The sequence below is a fragment of the Phyllopteryx taeniolatus genome, chromosome 11 (genome assembly GCF_024500385.1).
Source record: "Phyllopteryx taeniolatus isolate TA_2022b chromosome 11, UOR_Ptae_1.2, whole genome shotgun sequence".
NCBI classification, from domain to species: domain Eukaryota; kingdom Metazoa; phylum Chordata; class Actinopteri; order Syngnathiformes; family Syngnathidae; genus Phyllopteryx; species Phyllopteryx taeniolatus.
The window spans coordinates 28,019,489-28,037,684 of NC_084512.1; the positions used below are offsets into that span (position 1 = coordinate 28,019,489).

An 18,196-nucleotide genomic window follows, 5' to 3' on the forward strand; every position below is an offset into this window, starting at 1 on the left:
CACCCGTTACTCGTACCTGCTCTACTTCATTTAATTGTGATGTACCATCACATCAATCTGACATCACATTCTTATTTGAAGCTAAATGTGCTCATTTCCAGTGATACAATCTAAATGAGTAAAAAAAAATAATAAAAATACAAAGGCAACTTCTTAAATCCTATTGCATTGAAGAGATCCACATGGTAGTTATTTTTAATAGGCTTGAGGATAATGAAGGGATGATCGGCAAAAAGTTCTTTCCTGGAAGCAAAATGTTGGATTCCCAGACCAAACGTTTTAGGAGAAGCGAAGCGACAAAGAAGCCGCGACAGTCGCTCCACCGCGGCCCAGCTGCCCCTTTAATGACGTCGATAAAGCCCCAATTACTGCTCTTCATCACGGCACTAAACTAGATCGCGATGTTGTTTTTTTTATTATCACACTAACGGCAACACTCAATGAATCAAAGTAGCTGCCATCGTGCAATGTAAATCAAAATGATTAGCCTCCATCAAGACGAACACAAACACAAGACTGACTAAAATGACATGCGGGATGGAACTTCAGACTACACAACAGATCGTGAACACGCAATTTACCTTTTGGATCCGGCGGAAACACAACCAACAGGCTTTGGATTCTTTGACATTGGAACATATTCAGCTTCTGGATCCTTTGCGAATATTACCTTGAAGCATTTGTATACTTTCGAGAGAGAACATTTCACCTCTTGATCCTTTGCAAGCAAAATCTCGTGCATTTGGATCCTTTGCAAAGAGAACTGACAGCCTTTGGATTCTTTAGAACCACAGTCTTTGGAGCCTTTGGAAATGTCTGGTCTATGTGAAACAGAACCTGCAAAAACAGAGCTTGCATGTTTGGGTCATTTACATTTAGAATCAGAACCTGCAGCCTCTGGATCTTTTGCAAACAGAACCCAATGCCTGTCGACACTTTGGAATCAGGGCGAGGAGTCTTTGGATCCTTTGGCTACAGAACCTGCAGGCTTTGGATTTTTTTTTTACAAGAACCATCAGCCTTCGGACCCTTGGGAATCAGAAAAGGCAGTCTTTGGAAACAGAACATTTAGCGTTTGGATCTTTCAACCGAAACCAAAAGCCTTTGGAAACTGAACCTGCAGCCTTTGGATCCTTTGGATATCGAAAATGTAACCTTTGGATTATTTTGAAACAGAACTTAGTCTTCGGATGCTTTGGAAACAGAACCTGAAAACCTTGGATCCTTTGGAGCCTGCAACCGTTAGATCCTTTGGGAAAAGAACTTACTGCCTTAAGATCTGCTGGAAAGAGAGCCTGCATTCTTTGGATCCTTTGAAAACAGAACCTACAGACTTCAGCAGAACATTGGGACTCAGCTTTTGGATCCTCTGGGAATATAACTTGCATTTTTTTTAAATATATATAATTGGTGAACAGAATCTGTTGCCTCTGCAAACCGAATATGCAGTCTTTGGATACTTTGAAAGCAGAACCTACAGGTGGACTGTACCCCCCAAACGAGATCATTTCTTGCATCGGCACCTTAGAATGAAAGGGCTTCTGCACCAGCGCTTCATTTGTGCACATTCGGAGAAGTGACGAGATGATTTGCACTTGGTGGCAGTAACGAGCACCTCAAAGTACTTGATGTCACATTCTGCTGAGGGATGTAAAAAAAAAAAAAAAAAAAAAAAAAAGCAGATTTTCACGCTGTGTCAACATTTGTAAGTGAGGCTGGGTCTTCCCACATGTTTTACTGGCCGCTTTTAAAGTGGTTCTGACCCAATAAAGAAAAGTCACGAGTCAGCCGAAGGTGGAGCCGCTCATGATCGTGATCAATCGTATCAGTGTGTGTGTGTGTGTGTGTGTGTGTGTGTAATATGCCAACCAATCACTTTTATCTTTGTCAAGGCAGCATGTTTTGACATTAGCTGTGCCTAATGAAGTGGCCAGAGGCTTTGTTTAGATTTATAAACGCCCAGGACTCCAACCTTCTGTGTATGCGTGTGCGTGTGTGTGTGTGTGTGTTTATGAGGCAGCGGAGTGAAACATTGTACTCCCTCTGGGTGCACATGTCGCAAAGAAAATAGTTTTATATCAGCCCGATTTTTTTTTTTTTTTTTAATGTACTCAGCACAACTCTTGTGTGTTGTTGTGTCGACCATTGTTGTGCCTGAATGAAATGCCTTTTGAGTCCACAGTATTTGGTTGAGCTTTTAGTTGTGCAATGATGAAATACGGAGCGTCTTCTAGGTACCCATGTTAGACCAACGATTGCTTCTTTTTGGCAATCTCCACCTTTCAAATTCATTTCAAATTCAACCCCCAAAAAGTCCAAGGGTGAAGAATTAGTCAAACAGCTGGTGGAGAAATTTAGGTAAAAACATTTTTGTAATCCCTCCTCAATGCTGCTCTTTTTTTTCTTGGTTGTTCGTTCAGTATATTCTTTATTTGAGTGTATACACTATGGAGGAATATTGTTCACATATTGCTGCTGTGATTTTCTGATGCCGGGGCTACAGAGCACTGTCGGGGTTGAATAGGCCAACAGCTTCCGGAAAGAAGCTGACCGTCAGCCTGGCGGTCCTGCATCGGATGCTCTGTAGCCTCCTGCCCGGAGGGAGCGGATGGAAGAGAGGGTGTGCGAGTGGGTTGAGTCTTTGATTTCAATGGGGAAAACCGATTTGATATAGGAGCATTTTGAGTTAGGGTTTGCTCACAAAGCAAATTCAAATGAAAGTTCACTGTAATTGACGTTGAAAATAAATTTGTACTTTGGTGCTGAAGTATATTCAGAGTCTCCTTTTTGACTTTTACATAAGGAGTGAATCAATACTTCAAATTCTTCTTTTTCTTCCGTACTTCTTCTTAAGTACAGCGCGTGAGTACTTTTGCCGCCTGTGTTATCGACACACCGAACGGTTGTCGATCATGTCGACCGGAGTCTTTGTCTCTGGCTCCTCCGGCGCAGTCGGGTCTCCGGGTCGCGTGGACCTGAAGGTCCGCGGTCCATTCTGAGGAAGGAGCACTCGTGACATTTAAAAGCGGCCCGCCTGCTGTGCTCCATGCTGAGCCTGCAGAAAGAAGGACTTTTAAAGCTGGACCTCCCAGGCAGAAGAAGAGAAATCAAGATGTTTTTTTGTTCATTTCTTTTCTTGTCTGTTTCTCATCCTCGGCGTGGCCTTGACCCCAGTTCACCGGAGCTTTATTAGCGTCTGCCCCGGAACCGCGAGGAGAAAACAACAAGGAGAACGCAAAGTGAATACAAATAAGTGAGGAGAACATTTTGGTCGGGCTCTGACTTTTCTCGACTATTTGATGTTTTGTGTACCGCTTATCTTGTTCAGGGTCACGGGGAGTGTAGTCTTTCCCAGGTTTCACACTGCGTGGCTTGTTTTTGGATTTTTCACGTATCGCTGATGTGTGAGAGGTACAGACGCAAAAGACGTTCACGGACATGTTGTATTACAGCCTAATTAAAGGGTTCTTTGAATCCAGGTGTGTGTGGATTACCACCCGACACTCACTTCTTCTTCTTCTTCTTCTTCTTCTTCTTCAAGACCTCTCTCGCACTGGTCTGGAGACGCGTTGGCTGGTTGCCGCGACGTCTCCTGGAGACGAGCCGGCTCGCCGGGGAGTCACGGTGAAGTCGAGTTTCACCTGAGACTTTTTGCAATTCTAGACGCTCCCAATATAGAAAAAGCTTAACGTCGCTTAATGTCACAAAACTACAATCAATTGTCACCAAAATGTATGTGGGCATCTCCTATGTATGCCCACTTCAAACTCCGAAAGTACCAGAACGATCGGCCCGGTATTTTGGATTCATCCTGGTCAGAGCGCACCCCTCGTCTGCGGTCAACCGCGTACAATGCTACTTTTGGGACCACGCGGACTGAACGCGCAAAAGCTCCAACCACACATGCGCCAGAACAACAAACAGCAACAGCAACAATGGACGCATACTTGGTTCTGCAGTTGCATAAGGAGATCTGCCGGTATCGCCATCCTCATCCTTCAATTCCAATTGAAAGCAATATAAAGACTCAAAAACTCTGAGTTCTTGCGCCAATGTGCTGAATGTTCCGTTCCTGGTCTTATTCTTGTTCATTGGTGGCGCATTGCATCTTCTCCGCCTTCTTCGTCCAACCAATGCGCACGCCTAGAACACATGACCCCCGATGCAATAGTCTATGAACGGAAGAGCGCGCACAACCGCGGTCAGCGTGCGAGTTCCAAGCGGTCGGCGCCGGAAACTGCGGACGCTGCGTTGAAAGCGATTGTCACTGTTCGATTTTAAAATTGTATTCGTGTAGCGTCGGAGGCAGGCGAAAGGAATCGAGTGAACGCAACCCATGCTGATCACGACAGAACAGAAAAAGCCCGAAACTCACTTTTGATTCTTGTAAAAGAAGAGCGTCTAGGTTACTGTGAGCACAACATTCTGTGGGTCTTGAAACATCAGTCAAAATGCTCTAAAACAGCTTTCAAATCGACTGGCAGTCAACGAGATAATACATTTGGAAAAGCTCTGTCGCTCATCATTTGAAATGGACAATCATACTCGGGATATTTTTTCAAAACACGCGGGATGTGTGTGTGTAAAATGAACAGTATGTAAGGCTCAAGCTTATCCAGGTCTCCTATTTCACTCGTTTTAACGCAAACATAACGAGCCGCGATGAGTCTTCCTGCGCGTCGGTAAGGTGAACCGCGCAGGATTTGATTTCGTGTCGGAACAAGCGCCCGGGCGGCGTGCAAATCATCCGCTCGCTTCTTCCTGCCGCGCTGGTCTTGAACAAGACGATTACGCCGATTGGTCACAGATCCGAGGCCGGAGTCGGCAAAGCAAACAAAGGCGTCGCCATTCCAGGAAGAGATTTTCTGCTGCTGTTGTTGTTGTTGTTACTGTTGTGGCGTCTTGACAACAAACGGGATTTTCTGCCGTTCCAGATAAGCGTTAAGGTGAATTAAAGGTGAAAACAGATATTTCTGCATCCTTGGTTCCCAATCTTTTTTTTTTTGTCTTGTGAACTGCCTGAGCCTTTTAGTCATAACATGCAAATGGTACCTTCACTTACGTTGTACAAGTACCTCATTTTCCGTTCCTCTCTTCCTCGGAAAAAAAAATGTTAGTTTATCACATTTTAATCATGTGCCACTGCTGTACATGTTCGAGTCAATTTAAAGGACTCAAACACTCAAAAGGCAATTTAGCAATAAGCAACAAATATTAACGTGTGTGTGTGTGTGTGTGTGTGTGTGTGTGTAGCTTGCAGGTGTAACAGCCACGCTAACGTGTGCCACGTCAACACGGGCAAGTGCTTCTGTACCACCAAGGGCATCAAAGGAGAGCAATGCCAGCTGTGAGTATCCGATACGCAAACAAATCCATCTCTTGATGAATTTGTTCCAGAAAGTCTCCAACCAAAATGTCCGAAAACCAAAGCAGTATTTCCCATAGGAAATAATGCAAATCCAATTCATCCGTTTCAGGCACCCAAAAATATGAACCCCCAAAACATTTTAGGGAATAAGTATAGCTTTTCAAACAAAGCAACGTGAAATAAATATCAACGATTCATGAAGTGATTAAAGGAACATTTAACATCACGTTTACCTTTAATAAAGACTCTTGTTTGCACATACAGCAAGCGGGGGGGAGAGGGCAGCCGTTTTTTGAGTTCTTTCTTGAATTCTGTCATGTTTCTCGCATTCTTTGCCGAATGGCCGCCACGAGGAACTTTCTGTCGTATTGTGCAAAAAAGCTTAAACAGACGGCGAGGCTAGAAAACTCGAGGCAATAACAAAACGCTCCCGGCTTGCTCGGCAACACTGGCGCAGGTTGGCGCAACGTCGGAAATCAGGCCTTCAAAATAAAAGCTCGCCAGTTTCACGACACTTAATTTGGCCCCGTGGTGGCTAATTTGGCGGTCACACTCAAACTATTTTGTGCTGGTTTATTGAGTATGACTGTTAAATAAGGCATTATGTAGCCCAAAAAAATGGGAAAGTGTGTTGTTCTACTGCATGTCTTTATTTTGAAAGTCGGCCATGACAGAATGCGTTACGCAGATATTGCCCGAGTTTTGCGGAGGGTTTTTGGCTTGAGTTGTTTACGAAGGCTCATATTGTGGAACACTTAATCCTTGTCGTCTGTTGAATCCTTTCTACACATCTTACAAAACCGAGCAGATGTACGAAAACTCGAACAATATTTAGACAAAACAAAACAAAACATTAAAAACCGAATCGTACGAAAACTGAGCTTCCACTACATGAATCGTACGAAAACTGAGCTTCCAATACATGCGTCGGCAACTTTGCGCATCAGTCACGACAGTCAACACTAACGTCTTATCCCGTACACTAGCAAGTGTAAAGAATCTTTTTGGGGGAAATTTTACTGGAACACTGACAACAGCTGGCCAGTGGATGGCAGTGTACGGGATAGACGCCCTCGCTTCCGCTGGAGTGACTGATGCACGTCAAGTGACGAAAAATAAAACTGCTGTCCAAAGTCAATCTTTTGTGCAAACTGCAGATGCTAGTGTTGTTAAGCAACGTGTTTCAGTTATATAGTGTGTGTGTGTGTGTGTGTGTTTTCCCTGCTGACTGGGCCACTTTGGAGCACTGCAGCAGCACTATAATATTCAAAATGGCTTGGCAGACCTGTACAGCGTGTGAACACAACACACACACACACACACACACACGCCAAACTGCTGCATCCATAAATCCAGCAGCAGAGGCCTCCAGTTCACTGGTGTGTGCGTGTGTGTGTGTGTGTGTGTGTGTGTTGAGCCAATAGAAACAAAAAATGTGATGAGGCAGCAGCGCTTGTGTAACTTTCGAGTTTTGGTGTGTTACACTGATCCTTTTACACCATGAGTGTGATGTCGTGTACTTTGTGGGGGGGGAAAAAAGTGGTGAATGATACCAAAATGTTGACAGTTGTCATGGTTACATCAAGACCCGTGTTTCGCTTTCATGGACAAAAGCGCAAATCTAAAGGGAGACATTTAAACCAACAACAGGATGAATGTATTTATGTATTTATTTATTTATAATGTATTTATCTTTCTACCATCTGACGACATGCTCAGCTTTGTAAAGGTATATAATCAATGTTATCGGTATTAAGAATTTGCAGAGTGTAATGAGGCACCTAATAATTTACTTTTTAGCATATTTACCGTCATGCAGCGTTGCCCATATTTTGAGTTTGCATTTCAAGCCCCACAGAATGTTGTTTTCTGCGACAGTATAAGCGCCAAACAGACTACAGGAAAGAGTAGATTCTCTTCTTTCACCAGAAAGAAAAAGTTTGTTTGTAGCTTTTCCCGTTCTTTGGTAATAGAAAACCGTAGAACAGAGCGCGACCAGATTCGGACCAAAAAGCAGAGAAAACAAGCTTTTTGTGAAATGCGATTGATATTTCTTGCTTTTGTGACAGCTCAAACTTTCAAATAAAATACAACTTAGAAATAATCATTTATTTACAGATATACAACTAAGAAACGCACGGATTCACCGCACGGCTCCAGTTGACCTGGCGTTTGCCAGTCACTTTCTGCTACCTGCCGACACATACTGTGTTTATACCATCCAAATACATGCTATGTACAAGTTGCAGGTGCCGAAACTTGTCCGACTACGAACATGTTTTCATGGTTGACGTGACGAGCTGCGCTTCACCGCCGAATGTTTCCTCCTGCTCCAAAGCTGTGCTGAGCTCAAATCCAAAGCGATGCAACACCGCCGTCTACTGGCGCCTGTTAGTCATTACAGCGGTGTACAAACCGGAATTTCACAGACAAGCTGGCCAAGACTCGTTTCCGCGCTGACCCGATGGAAAAACTTGCTCAAAGTCTTCATGAGTCGATGGCGGTGAACGCTTGGATACCAGGCGACGGATAGAAACATCCGGGGCAGTGAATGAGCTAATATATCGTTATTAATATATACTTTTATTTATTTGATTTCACTATTTCCTCTAGTTTTCTCTGTAAAAATCAATCAAGATTGTGTTGCGCACAATGTCACAATGTCACATTAGCGCACACGCGCGCGTGCCCGCGTGGACTCTCCAAAGCTTTTGTGTTTGTTGTTGTTCCTTCATTGAGTCAAGATGGCGTGCCATTTGTTATTCATTTTGTCTGAGCTCGGAGGTGCGTGTTGAGACCCCCGGGTGACCGCAGGTGTGTGCGTGCGGGCGCACACACCTGCGCATGTCGGGTGAGTCAGAAATAAAAGACAAGTTAGTCCGAGTGACTTTTCCAAGGTTCCTCTTGAATATCGTTCCGCTTTTCACATCCCTGGCGTGTGGTTTTCCACGCTAGCGCACCCTGGTGGTACGCGGGCGCGCTTATCTCCAGTAGCAGGAATCCCAGCACGGCGACCTCTGACCCCCGAGCCGCGACGGGCCTTTATCTGCCCCCCATTAGGCCCCCTCGTAAGCCGCTTACATTTGTTCGACCGCCGCCACCCGTCCGCCTTCACGCACGCGCGTTGCTAATCTCGCTCGCCGTGTCTTCACCGTCGTGCCGCTTTTCCACGCGGACGCAAGTATCGAGGCCCACCTCGTTTTGCCATACGGCCTTACGATGCTTTTTTTTTTTTTCCCCTTGAAAAATCCGATTTCCAATTACGTATTTTCCGCCTTAGTTTTTAGAAGAAGCAAAATTTATGACAATGATGTTATTCAAAACATGTTTTGCTGTTTCTCTTCTGGGATTTGCTTTATTTCTCCTGATACCAAATAAGCTTTTTTTTTTTTTTTTTGCCCAACCTTTAACCTTTAATCAACTTCTACATCTTGACAGAAAATGTGAAAATAAGTGTTGCTTCTTCTAAATAATTTTTGTCAAAATACCGATGTGGTCCTCTGTGTGTCCCAATACTTTTGCATCTGTAATAAATAGTGCATAAAGAATTCACACTGCTTCACTTTTTCAGCATTTTATGTTACAGCATTTTTCCGAAATTGATGAAATTATTTTTTCCCCTTAAAAGGACAAATTTCAGCATGAAATAAAAAATGGAGCTGCTTTTTTTTGTTGTTGTTGCCAATGAAACGAAATACGAAATCACGTGTTCTTTTTGTACTTTGTCCTGAAAAAGCGGAGCACTGCGAATCATTTCCAGATGGCGCGGAAGCGAGTCAAGGTGCTCGGGATCTCGTCAACGAGACTCGGACGCCGACGAGGGCCCGCGGCTTTAAGAGGAAGTCGTCTTTCCGACGGTAACGCGCGAGCCAAATTGGAGCCGGCGAGGGGGAGCGGCTGCGGTCGTTCATCACAATCAGTCCTCGGGACAAATTCTCCGAGCTGTGATTGCGAGGCTTTTTTTTTTTGGGGGGGGGGTGGGTAGTCTTAAGAGGCACCCGCCCTCCTCTTCGTGTCCTCCACATCCCCGACTTATCTTGTCCTTCTTACATCAAGGACACCGCCGAGGGTTTTTTTTTTTCGTGGTTGCTTCACATGCGAAGTCAACAGCGTGAAATAGGGACGAGGTCATTCCTCGATTAAAACTAAATTAATAATAATAATACAAATAAAATAACCATTTCATGAGGTAAATGACTTAATTTTTGAAAACATTTTAACTGAGCAATTGTAGCAAAAAAATAAATAAAAAGGATTCGATGACTCTTGATAATGTAAATGCTCAATAGGCCGCATTGAAGAACAGAATGAGTCTTATGTGAAGCGTCCCAAAAAGTGAGACGCTACCAAATTGGGATATGGTGTTTTTTTTCTGAATTTTTTTGGAAGCCTTCACTGTGTTTCGCAACGCTATCAAAACATATTTTGTCACGGCAATTGTTTGGAATGACGACTGCGCCCGGTACGATTGGCGGCGGCGGCTGCGTTCCCGGCGTCTGCTCCGTGCAATTTGTCCTCAGAGCGGCACGTTGCTCGTTCCCCAAGATTATTGTCTTTCCTAAGCCATGGCAACAATTGTACGCTTGGGATCACCGGGCAGTAATCTCCTGGTTTAGTCTGACAAACGCTCGTCGACAACCTCGCGCGTCGCATTCCGCGCTCGGCCTCCATCAGCGTGTGGCGCTATTGACCAAAGATATTTTGAACATCCTGGCTCAAGTCGTCGTCAAAAATGCTTTGTAGCGGCTGCTTTTGTCAGTCACGTGACCTTGCACTGTATACTGCATTCTGTGCATCTGCTCTGTACAGTTTTTCCCACGAAATCAAATTTTGCGTGTGTGTGTGTAAGTGTGCAAGTCGGTGAGACTGTCGAGGGGAATCTCGTCAGAGAAGGCCGACCTGAAGCGCGCGCGCACACACACACACACACACGCCATATGTGGAATGCTAATAACCTTTGCACTGTTTTCTTCTTGTGTGTCACTCCAGATGTGACTCTGAGAACCGTTACCTTGGAAACCCTCTGCGAGGAACCTGCTATTGTAAGTAACGCCACCGCACACGCACGCACACGCACACACGCTAAAGGCATTAGCCCCCCCCCCCCCCCCCCGCCCTCCCAAGTCTAAAGTCAGCCCAAAGTTGCAGCCTTGACTTCCAAGTTGTCCAAATACCAAAGCAAATGTTCCCATAGGAAATAACGTAACGTCAAAGATCATATTAATAATTTGTAATATCGTAAAAAAACAACGAAACAAACTAAGCGAAAGAGAGAGGAAGAGACAACCTGGGAACAGGAGAAAAATTCTGCTCTGTTTGCGTCCCACACGGATTTCGTCTGAGAACGTCAAAGAAGAACTAATTTCATAATGCCATGTTTGTATGAAATAAATTAAAGCCACGGTTATACATTTAGCGTATTATTAAAACATGGGTCATAAAATCTGGAGAATAACAATAGTCAGACCTCTTGACACGCTCTATTAGTCACGATAATTTCAATCAATTGTATCTTAAATCATCTTTCCCCACTGAACTGATTGAACGTGCCGCTAATCCGTTCCAGGCCCCCCAAAAACAACTTCCAAAAAATGAAAACAGGAAGTCTGTGCAGAGAGTGTAAAAAAAAAAAAAAATGAAATTCAATGGACATTGTGCTGCTCCTGCTGCTGCCTTGCCCACCCGGGGGGGCGCTATAGAGTTTCACAATGGGCTTAATACGTCACATTTATATTTTTCCTTTTTCGCAGAGGACGACCAATAAATGACCTGCGAGTGTTGTGATATTGTCTGCGTTTGAGAATTTGATGAACTTTTGTATTTTGTTGTCGTAATCGTTGTTGCAATATTCACAATGTTGTTCAATCAATGTTTTATTTGACTAAACATCCACTGGGGAAAAAAGCAATTACAGAACAATCCTACCAACATTTACATTTCAAGTAATAATAATAATATCTGTTACTGTATAATGTAGTAATAATTGTTATATGTTAATATTGTGCAATGAACTGTATATAAAATATGATAGAATAAAGATTTTCAAATGTCTGAGAGTATAGTTTTCCACAAAAATACTGAATGAAATATTTAATTAAATAATTAATAGATTCTACTTTGTATATTTATCTAGCACACGATTCTTTTTAAAAAGTGTAAATATACATAGTAATATGTCATATTGTGTCGCTGTAGCATGAGTTCACTCACTCACGATTATAGTAAAACCAATTGAGGCAATAAAGAATAGGATGACATATTTATTGGAAAATGAACCAAACCAAAATGTATTCATATGTAGCAAATACATGAAATAGAAGATGTGTTTTGATGATTTATTGTTGAATTATTTTGCATTTGGTGTTCCACAAGTTTGCTTGTGCTGGATTTCTCCTGCTTGGCGTTTCTCCACGGGGAAAAAGAAACACGGGCGACATTTTCTCTCGTTCGCTCTTTTTTTGTTTTTTCTTCCAAATCCGGCCAGGAAGGTCGTTCTTGTAGCTTTTATGGCTCGTTTGAATTTTATTCTGCGGGAATTAATAAAAGTCAGACCTGGATAATAAAACAAGTTCCCGTTGACTTTTCTGGATGGAAAGTTTTTATTTTATTTTATTTTTTTTTATAAATGAATCTTGTGTTGGACTTTGTGTAAATGGGACGTGACGATCGCGCCGCGTTGCCGTGGCGAAGACGTTTGGCCGCACGCCACCCGGGTAAACAAATTTGGCAGATGGCGGCGGCGAAAGCGCTTCGAGGGCGCGCGGAATGTTTGCCACCCGACTCGACGACGCGTTGGAAGCGCTCTCCGCCACGTTCGCCGTTGCTCCGTGCGTCCACTGATGCCACGTTAATGGCTCTCGTTCGCGTAAGGCCCAAAAGCACACGAGGTGACGTGGAAAGGGGACGCTCGCACGTTTGCAGCAAGATCAAGATGGGCAGCGAAGATGGGAAAATGCTTTCACAGTTTTTGTTCAAATAAAGTAGTAGTAGTTGGTTAAATAAGGTAGCTGGATGGATGGTTGCTTATTTAGTAAGTTGGATAGATAAATATCGATATATTCCGAGGTTGTTCAAATGTCCTATCTATCTTCTCTTCACAAACAATTCATTTTTACGCGTAATGGAGTTTCGAGGGTAGACGGTGTTCAGGCCCGATGAGGTCGCTGCCTAAATGGGGCGCGGGAGACCTAACCGTACATTTTCGGAGCCGCTTCTGATGACGCGCTACCGACACTTGTCGTACCGCATAATGCGGAATTCAGAGGGCGCCGGACATTCGGGTCGCCGCCTAAACGGCTTGCGTTCGGTGTGTCCAGACAACCTGCTGATCGACTACCAGTTCACCTTCAGCTTGCTGCAGGAAGACGACCGACACTACGCCGCCATCAACTTCATGGCCACGCCGGAACAGGTAAGCGCGCCACAAACGCCATATTGTGTGTGCGCGTGTTAATAAGTGTGTGTGTGTGTGTGTCTTTGCGGTGCTTAGGCCAACAAGAACTTGGACATGTCCATCAACGCTTCCACCAACTTCAACCTCAACATCACTTGGTCCTTAAGCTCCACAGGTGCTCAAATGTCTCCTGACCATTTTGTTTCTTTTTTCTTTAAATTATGTTTTATTTAATGTCATTATTTTTCCGGGTTGTTAAGTATCAATTCAATGTATTTGTGATCAGACATTCATTTACTTTTATTTTATCTAATAATATTAATGTCCCAAAAACATGCGTGCAAGGTTAATTGAAGAGTCTAAATTGCCCGTAAGTGTGAATGCGAATGGTTGTTTGTTTGTATGTGCCCTGCGATTGGCTGGCGACCGGTTCAGGGTGTACCCCGCCTCTCGCCCGGAGATAGCTGGGATGGGCTCCGGCACGCCCGCGACCCGCGTGAGGAGAAGCGGAACAGAAGATGAATGAATTAATTAATGATTTTATTTCCAGTATTTTTATTATTTTATTTTCAAATTTAAGTTCTTTATGTGTTTACATTTTAAAAAAAATATTATTTTAACTTTTATATTTTTATTTTCTTTGTTTTTATTCCATTATTTTAATCTTAATAAAAATTATTTCACATTTTATTTTCATCTGTAATTTTAATTCATACTTTATTTTTATTAGTTTAAATTGTTTTGTCAACATTATTTGTATTTTAATAATTATGCTTTTATTTTAATTGTAATTAGAATACATATTATTGTTTTTATTTCATTTGCCTTAAATTATTTTTATTTTCTTTATTGAAATTGCTCAAATTTTAATAATAGCTATTTTCTTTATTTGATGATGAAGTTGATTCGATTTTTTTATTTCAATGCTTGAAATTGTAATCGTTTTAAGTTTGCTTATCCGCCAGCACATTTTCAAATCGGCCCTCGCCTGAGCCGATTTATCGGAAGCCGTTTGGAGTTTGAACACGAACGAGCGCGACGACATTAGCCGCCGTTTAAGCCGCCGCAGGTGTGCGGAATATTTTATTTGTATTTTGTTATTTATTCATATTCGCGGCAGGAAGCTGATGTTGACCGGCAGCGGTTGTCACGGAAACGCTCGACAACGTTTGACGGGAAAGAACACTTTGCTCGCTGTTGACCACTTCCCAGCTTGATTGCATTATGATGTCATCGGAGATATTTCTAGGCAAGCAGATGTTTTTTGTTTTTTTGTTTTGTTTTTTATGCGCTAGTGCAGTGCATGAAAAGGGAAATAAAGCAAATAAAACGTGCATAATACCCCAAAAAGATGCAGAAAATATATAGCATATAAAAACAAAATTAATGAAATGACCTTTGAGTAAAATATACAAATTATACCGCAGTAATTCTCAATAATACAGTTGACATGAAAAAAATCCCAAAAAATCAAAAAATAATAAATGAAAAAATCCAACATTTTTGTCAATTGAAATGATTGCGTTAGTTTGTTTGTGTGTGTGTTAGCCGGGAGCATCTCGGGGGAGGAGATGTCCATCACGGCGCGGCGCAACATTAAGGAGCACCGAGACAGCTTCTCGTGCGACAAGTTCAACTTCAAGCGGCGTCACAACGTCACCTTCTACATCTACGTGTCCAACTTCAGCTGGCCCGTCAAGATACAGGTCGGACGCCGCCAACGCACACACACACACACACACACACACACACACACACATACTTTCATTTCAACAATCTGTTTTTTACTCTTATTGCTATTATTATCATTATTGATTACAAAATGCTATGAAAAATAGTCCACATTTTAAAATCAAACAATAGGTTTTGTTTTTGTTTAATCATATTATAATATAATAATATAATATTTAATAATTATACTTTTGTCATTTAATTTACTTTTGTCATTTAATTTTTTAAAACACTTTTTTTGCATTTATTTGGTAATTACATGGTTTGTGATTTACAATGTTTTGGTAATATTTTTTAAATCATTAAATTTTTTAAATTATTTTTTATATTCAGTCATTTGTTGTTTTTATGCTATACATTTATTCAATCATTTTTGTTTACTACTTTGAATGATTGATTTTTCATTTTATCTCTGAATATTTGAGAATATCTTTTACATTCACATTGATTCATTTTTAAACATTTGATTGTATTTTATTTTTCCACTTAATCCGTTTCTGTTCATCAAAAAGTTTCATTTATCTGTTTTATTTTATTAGGTCCTAATTTTATTTTACTAGTTGTTTTAATTTTAGTTTTAAATTTGTATTTAATATTTTCAACATTTATTTATTTTGGTTGTATTTTAGCACATTTTATTTTTCATTTAATGAGATTTGATACATATAACAATTTGTTTTCAATCATTCAGTATAATCTATCATTTGTTTTATTTAGTCACATTTTATTGAAAAGTATTGGGACATGCGGGAACAGGAAGTGCAAAGTCAAGGAAATGTGGACACCTCAAGGAAGTGAAAATTGAGTTTGGACAATAGTATTGGGACATGGACGGCAATTCAAAGAAAATGTGGAATTTGGATAAAAAGTTAAAAATAAAGGATTGGGACACCTAAATGAAGTGAAAGTTAAGAAATTGTGGAATTTGGACCAAAGTATTAGGACACGTCGAGGATGAAAATGTGAAGTCTGGACAAAATTACTGGGGAGTCAAAAATGCCTTTGGACAAAAGCGTTGGGACACGTCCAAGAAGTGAAAAGTAATGTGGACAGAAGTACTTGGAAGTGAAAATTGAGTTTGAGTTATAAAATGATGCGGACATTTACAGGAAGTGAAAAGTGAAGAAAATGTGCACAAAAGTCTTGGGACAAGTACAGGAACTGAAAATCGGGCATACAGGCAAAAGTATTATGACACCTACAGGAAATGTACAGTAGCGAAAATGTGGTCCGTATAGCGTACAGATGTAACGATATGATGACTAAAGTATTTCCCATAATCCTTTGCAGTCACAGAAACGTCGGCTCATTGTGGCATGTTTGAAAATGTCGTTCAGGGTCATTTATCCTTCTGAGGCGCCGTCGGCTCGTCCGCTGACCTTCTGGCGACAAAGCCAGAAATTGTTCATGACACCATCCCCTTGCATGTATATTATTATTATTATTATCATTGTTATTATTATGACATGCGCTATGATGATATATAGTTTATTTGTGGTGGGTCTGCATCGTACATTGCATTCAATCGTTCCGAAAATCCCGTACCGTACCTTAGGTTCGGTGAATAGTGAATTATTTGACGTTTACTAAAACGTCAAAATCGTAGTAGATTTAATTGATTTGATATTCATGGAAACGTTAAGTTTTGTTCAAGACTAATGCGTCGTTGATGTTTACTAAAATGCGTGTGATGTGTTACGCAAACATGAAGGTTTATGACTAGGTCGTCTTTCATCATTAGGCAAATAGCTACGCAAAATTGTCTTTGATGTTTATGAAAACTGCAAAACCAAATTGTGCGATCGTTACTGAAAAGAATACGACAGGTTTGTCATGAATTAAGTCGTCTATGATCTTTATTTAAAAAGCATATAACAGGTTTGTCGCAGAGCAAATTGACTGATATTTCAGAAGGTTCCTTGAGAGTCTAAATTGTCTTCGATGTTTCTGACAACACGTACGTCAGGTTTGTTAAACACGAAATTGTCTTTGATCTTCACGACAACGCATTGTTGAAGTCGAAATTGTCTTTGATGGTCACCAAAAGTTGTTTGTTAGATAATTGGAAAACTAAATGGCCTTTCATCTTGCCGAAAGAGGATACGACAGGTTTAGCGTTAATTACGTTGTCTTGGATTTTTACGAAAACTTGCAGGTCAGGTTTGTTGAAGACTGAATTGTCCTTGATGTTTTCTAAGAAGTTGTATAAATGGTATTTATTTGCTATTTACGGAAAGACTTGAGGTTTATTGATCTTTAAATTGTCTTTAAAACTAAGGAAAAAAATGTACGTAACTTTGTTCACGAAATTGTCTTTCTATGAAACATCGTGTACGTTAAAAGTATGTCGAAAGACAAAATTATCTTTGTTTACAAAAACAGGTTTGTTCAACACTAAATTGTACTCCATGTCGACTAAAACTTGTACGTTTGTCGTAGATTGTTGAAGATATTTATGAAAACGTATGTTAAACGCAAAAGGATCTTTACGAACACACGCACGTACAGTTTGTTTCTTGCGGACTGAAAATTATATTCGATCTTTATAAAAAAACACACACTGAGGCAGCATGTGTTGCTAATTTGCATGTTACACTAACTTTTCAAAGTTGGTGAGGCGTAAAACACACACACACACACACACACACACACACACATCGACTAACGTGACCTGTGAATGTTTCCCCGGCGGCGTGATGATGTCATCAGCGCCTGGGGATTCTCGGAGGTGTTGTTCAGGACGTTTGGACTCGTGGTGCCGGAACAGATTTGCTGATGAGCGGCGTCATCACGCCGACCTTGCGCCTTCGTTCTCGCTCGCACGACTTCACCGCCGAGTTATCGTCGGCGGCGTGACGCCGCCGCTACCTGCGCACGCCGCCGGTGCGTTGTCCGGGAAACTTACGCCAGCAACTTTGACGTTCATCTGCTAACTTGACGCTCACGAGGCAAGCGTTACACTCCGTTCTTCACCTTCACTCGTGTATCCGAAGCAAATCTTGGCTCGCGACAAAAAGCACAGAAATCAAACAAATGGACCGCTCGCAACTTGAATGCCGAAAGTCGAGGGAGCGCTGTAAAAGAAGGAAAAGACTCATCGCAGATTAAATTGTCTTCAATTTTAGTTCATTCAAGACTCCAAATTTGCTTTGTCAAAAGACAGTTGTTTTTTTTTTTTGTTTAAGTCAAATTTGTTGAAGACTAATTTGTCTTTTATCTTGGCGAAAACCTGTACTTTAAGATCACTGAAGACTAAATGTATTAGTATAATCTTTATTATTTGGTGAGTTCATTTGAGACTCCAACATTTTCTTCGATTAGATTAGAAGATTAGATTGTCTGTGATCTTTGACAACTATTCAGTCGTATTTGATATTTAGTAAACATTTTTTTTTTGGGCAACCCTACATTTTCTTTGCCAGTTCCGAAAACGCAATCAAATGTTTTGTTGAAGACACGATGGGGCGTATTCACACGTAATACTGTACTTATGACTCAATGCATGTTTGGAGGTCCCGCAATTAAAAAAAAAAACCCAAAACAAACAAACAAAACAAAAAAATGGGTGTGTCCATAAAACCTTGCTCTAAATCCTCAGTCCCCAAAATTTCTTGCACCGGTTTCATGTACACATATTTTGACAGACAAATAAAAACAAAAGGTTAATAAATATACAACGCACCATTACACCACGACGATGAATT

General features: G+C 41.3%; 1 protein-coding gene across 6 annotated transcripts in view; it reads left to right on the forward strand.

Annotated features, from left to right (window-relative positions):
• Positions 1-18,196, forward strand: part of atrnl1a (attractin-like 1a) — a 106,315-nt gene that overhangs the window by 39,123 nt on the left and 48,996 nt on the right. For all 6 annotated transcript variants that reach the window (XR_009790832.1, XM_061790192.1, XM_061790193.1 and 3 more), the window contains exons 21-25: positions 5,254-5,347; positions 10,358-10,410; positions 12,685-12,779; positions 12,858-12,936; positions 14,310-14,467. Coding sequence is in view for 5 of the 6 variants with exons in the window: in XM_061790192.1 (XP_061646176.1) it covers positions 5,254-5,347; positions 10,358-10,410; positions 12,685-12,779; positions 12,858-12,936; positions 14,310-14,467 (479 nt within the window). In the remaining variant the exon portion in view is untranslated. The remainder of the gene's footprint in view (positions 1-5,253; positions 5,348-10,357; positions 10,411-12,684; positions 12,780-12,857; positions 12,937-14,309; positions 14,468-18,196) is intronic.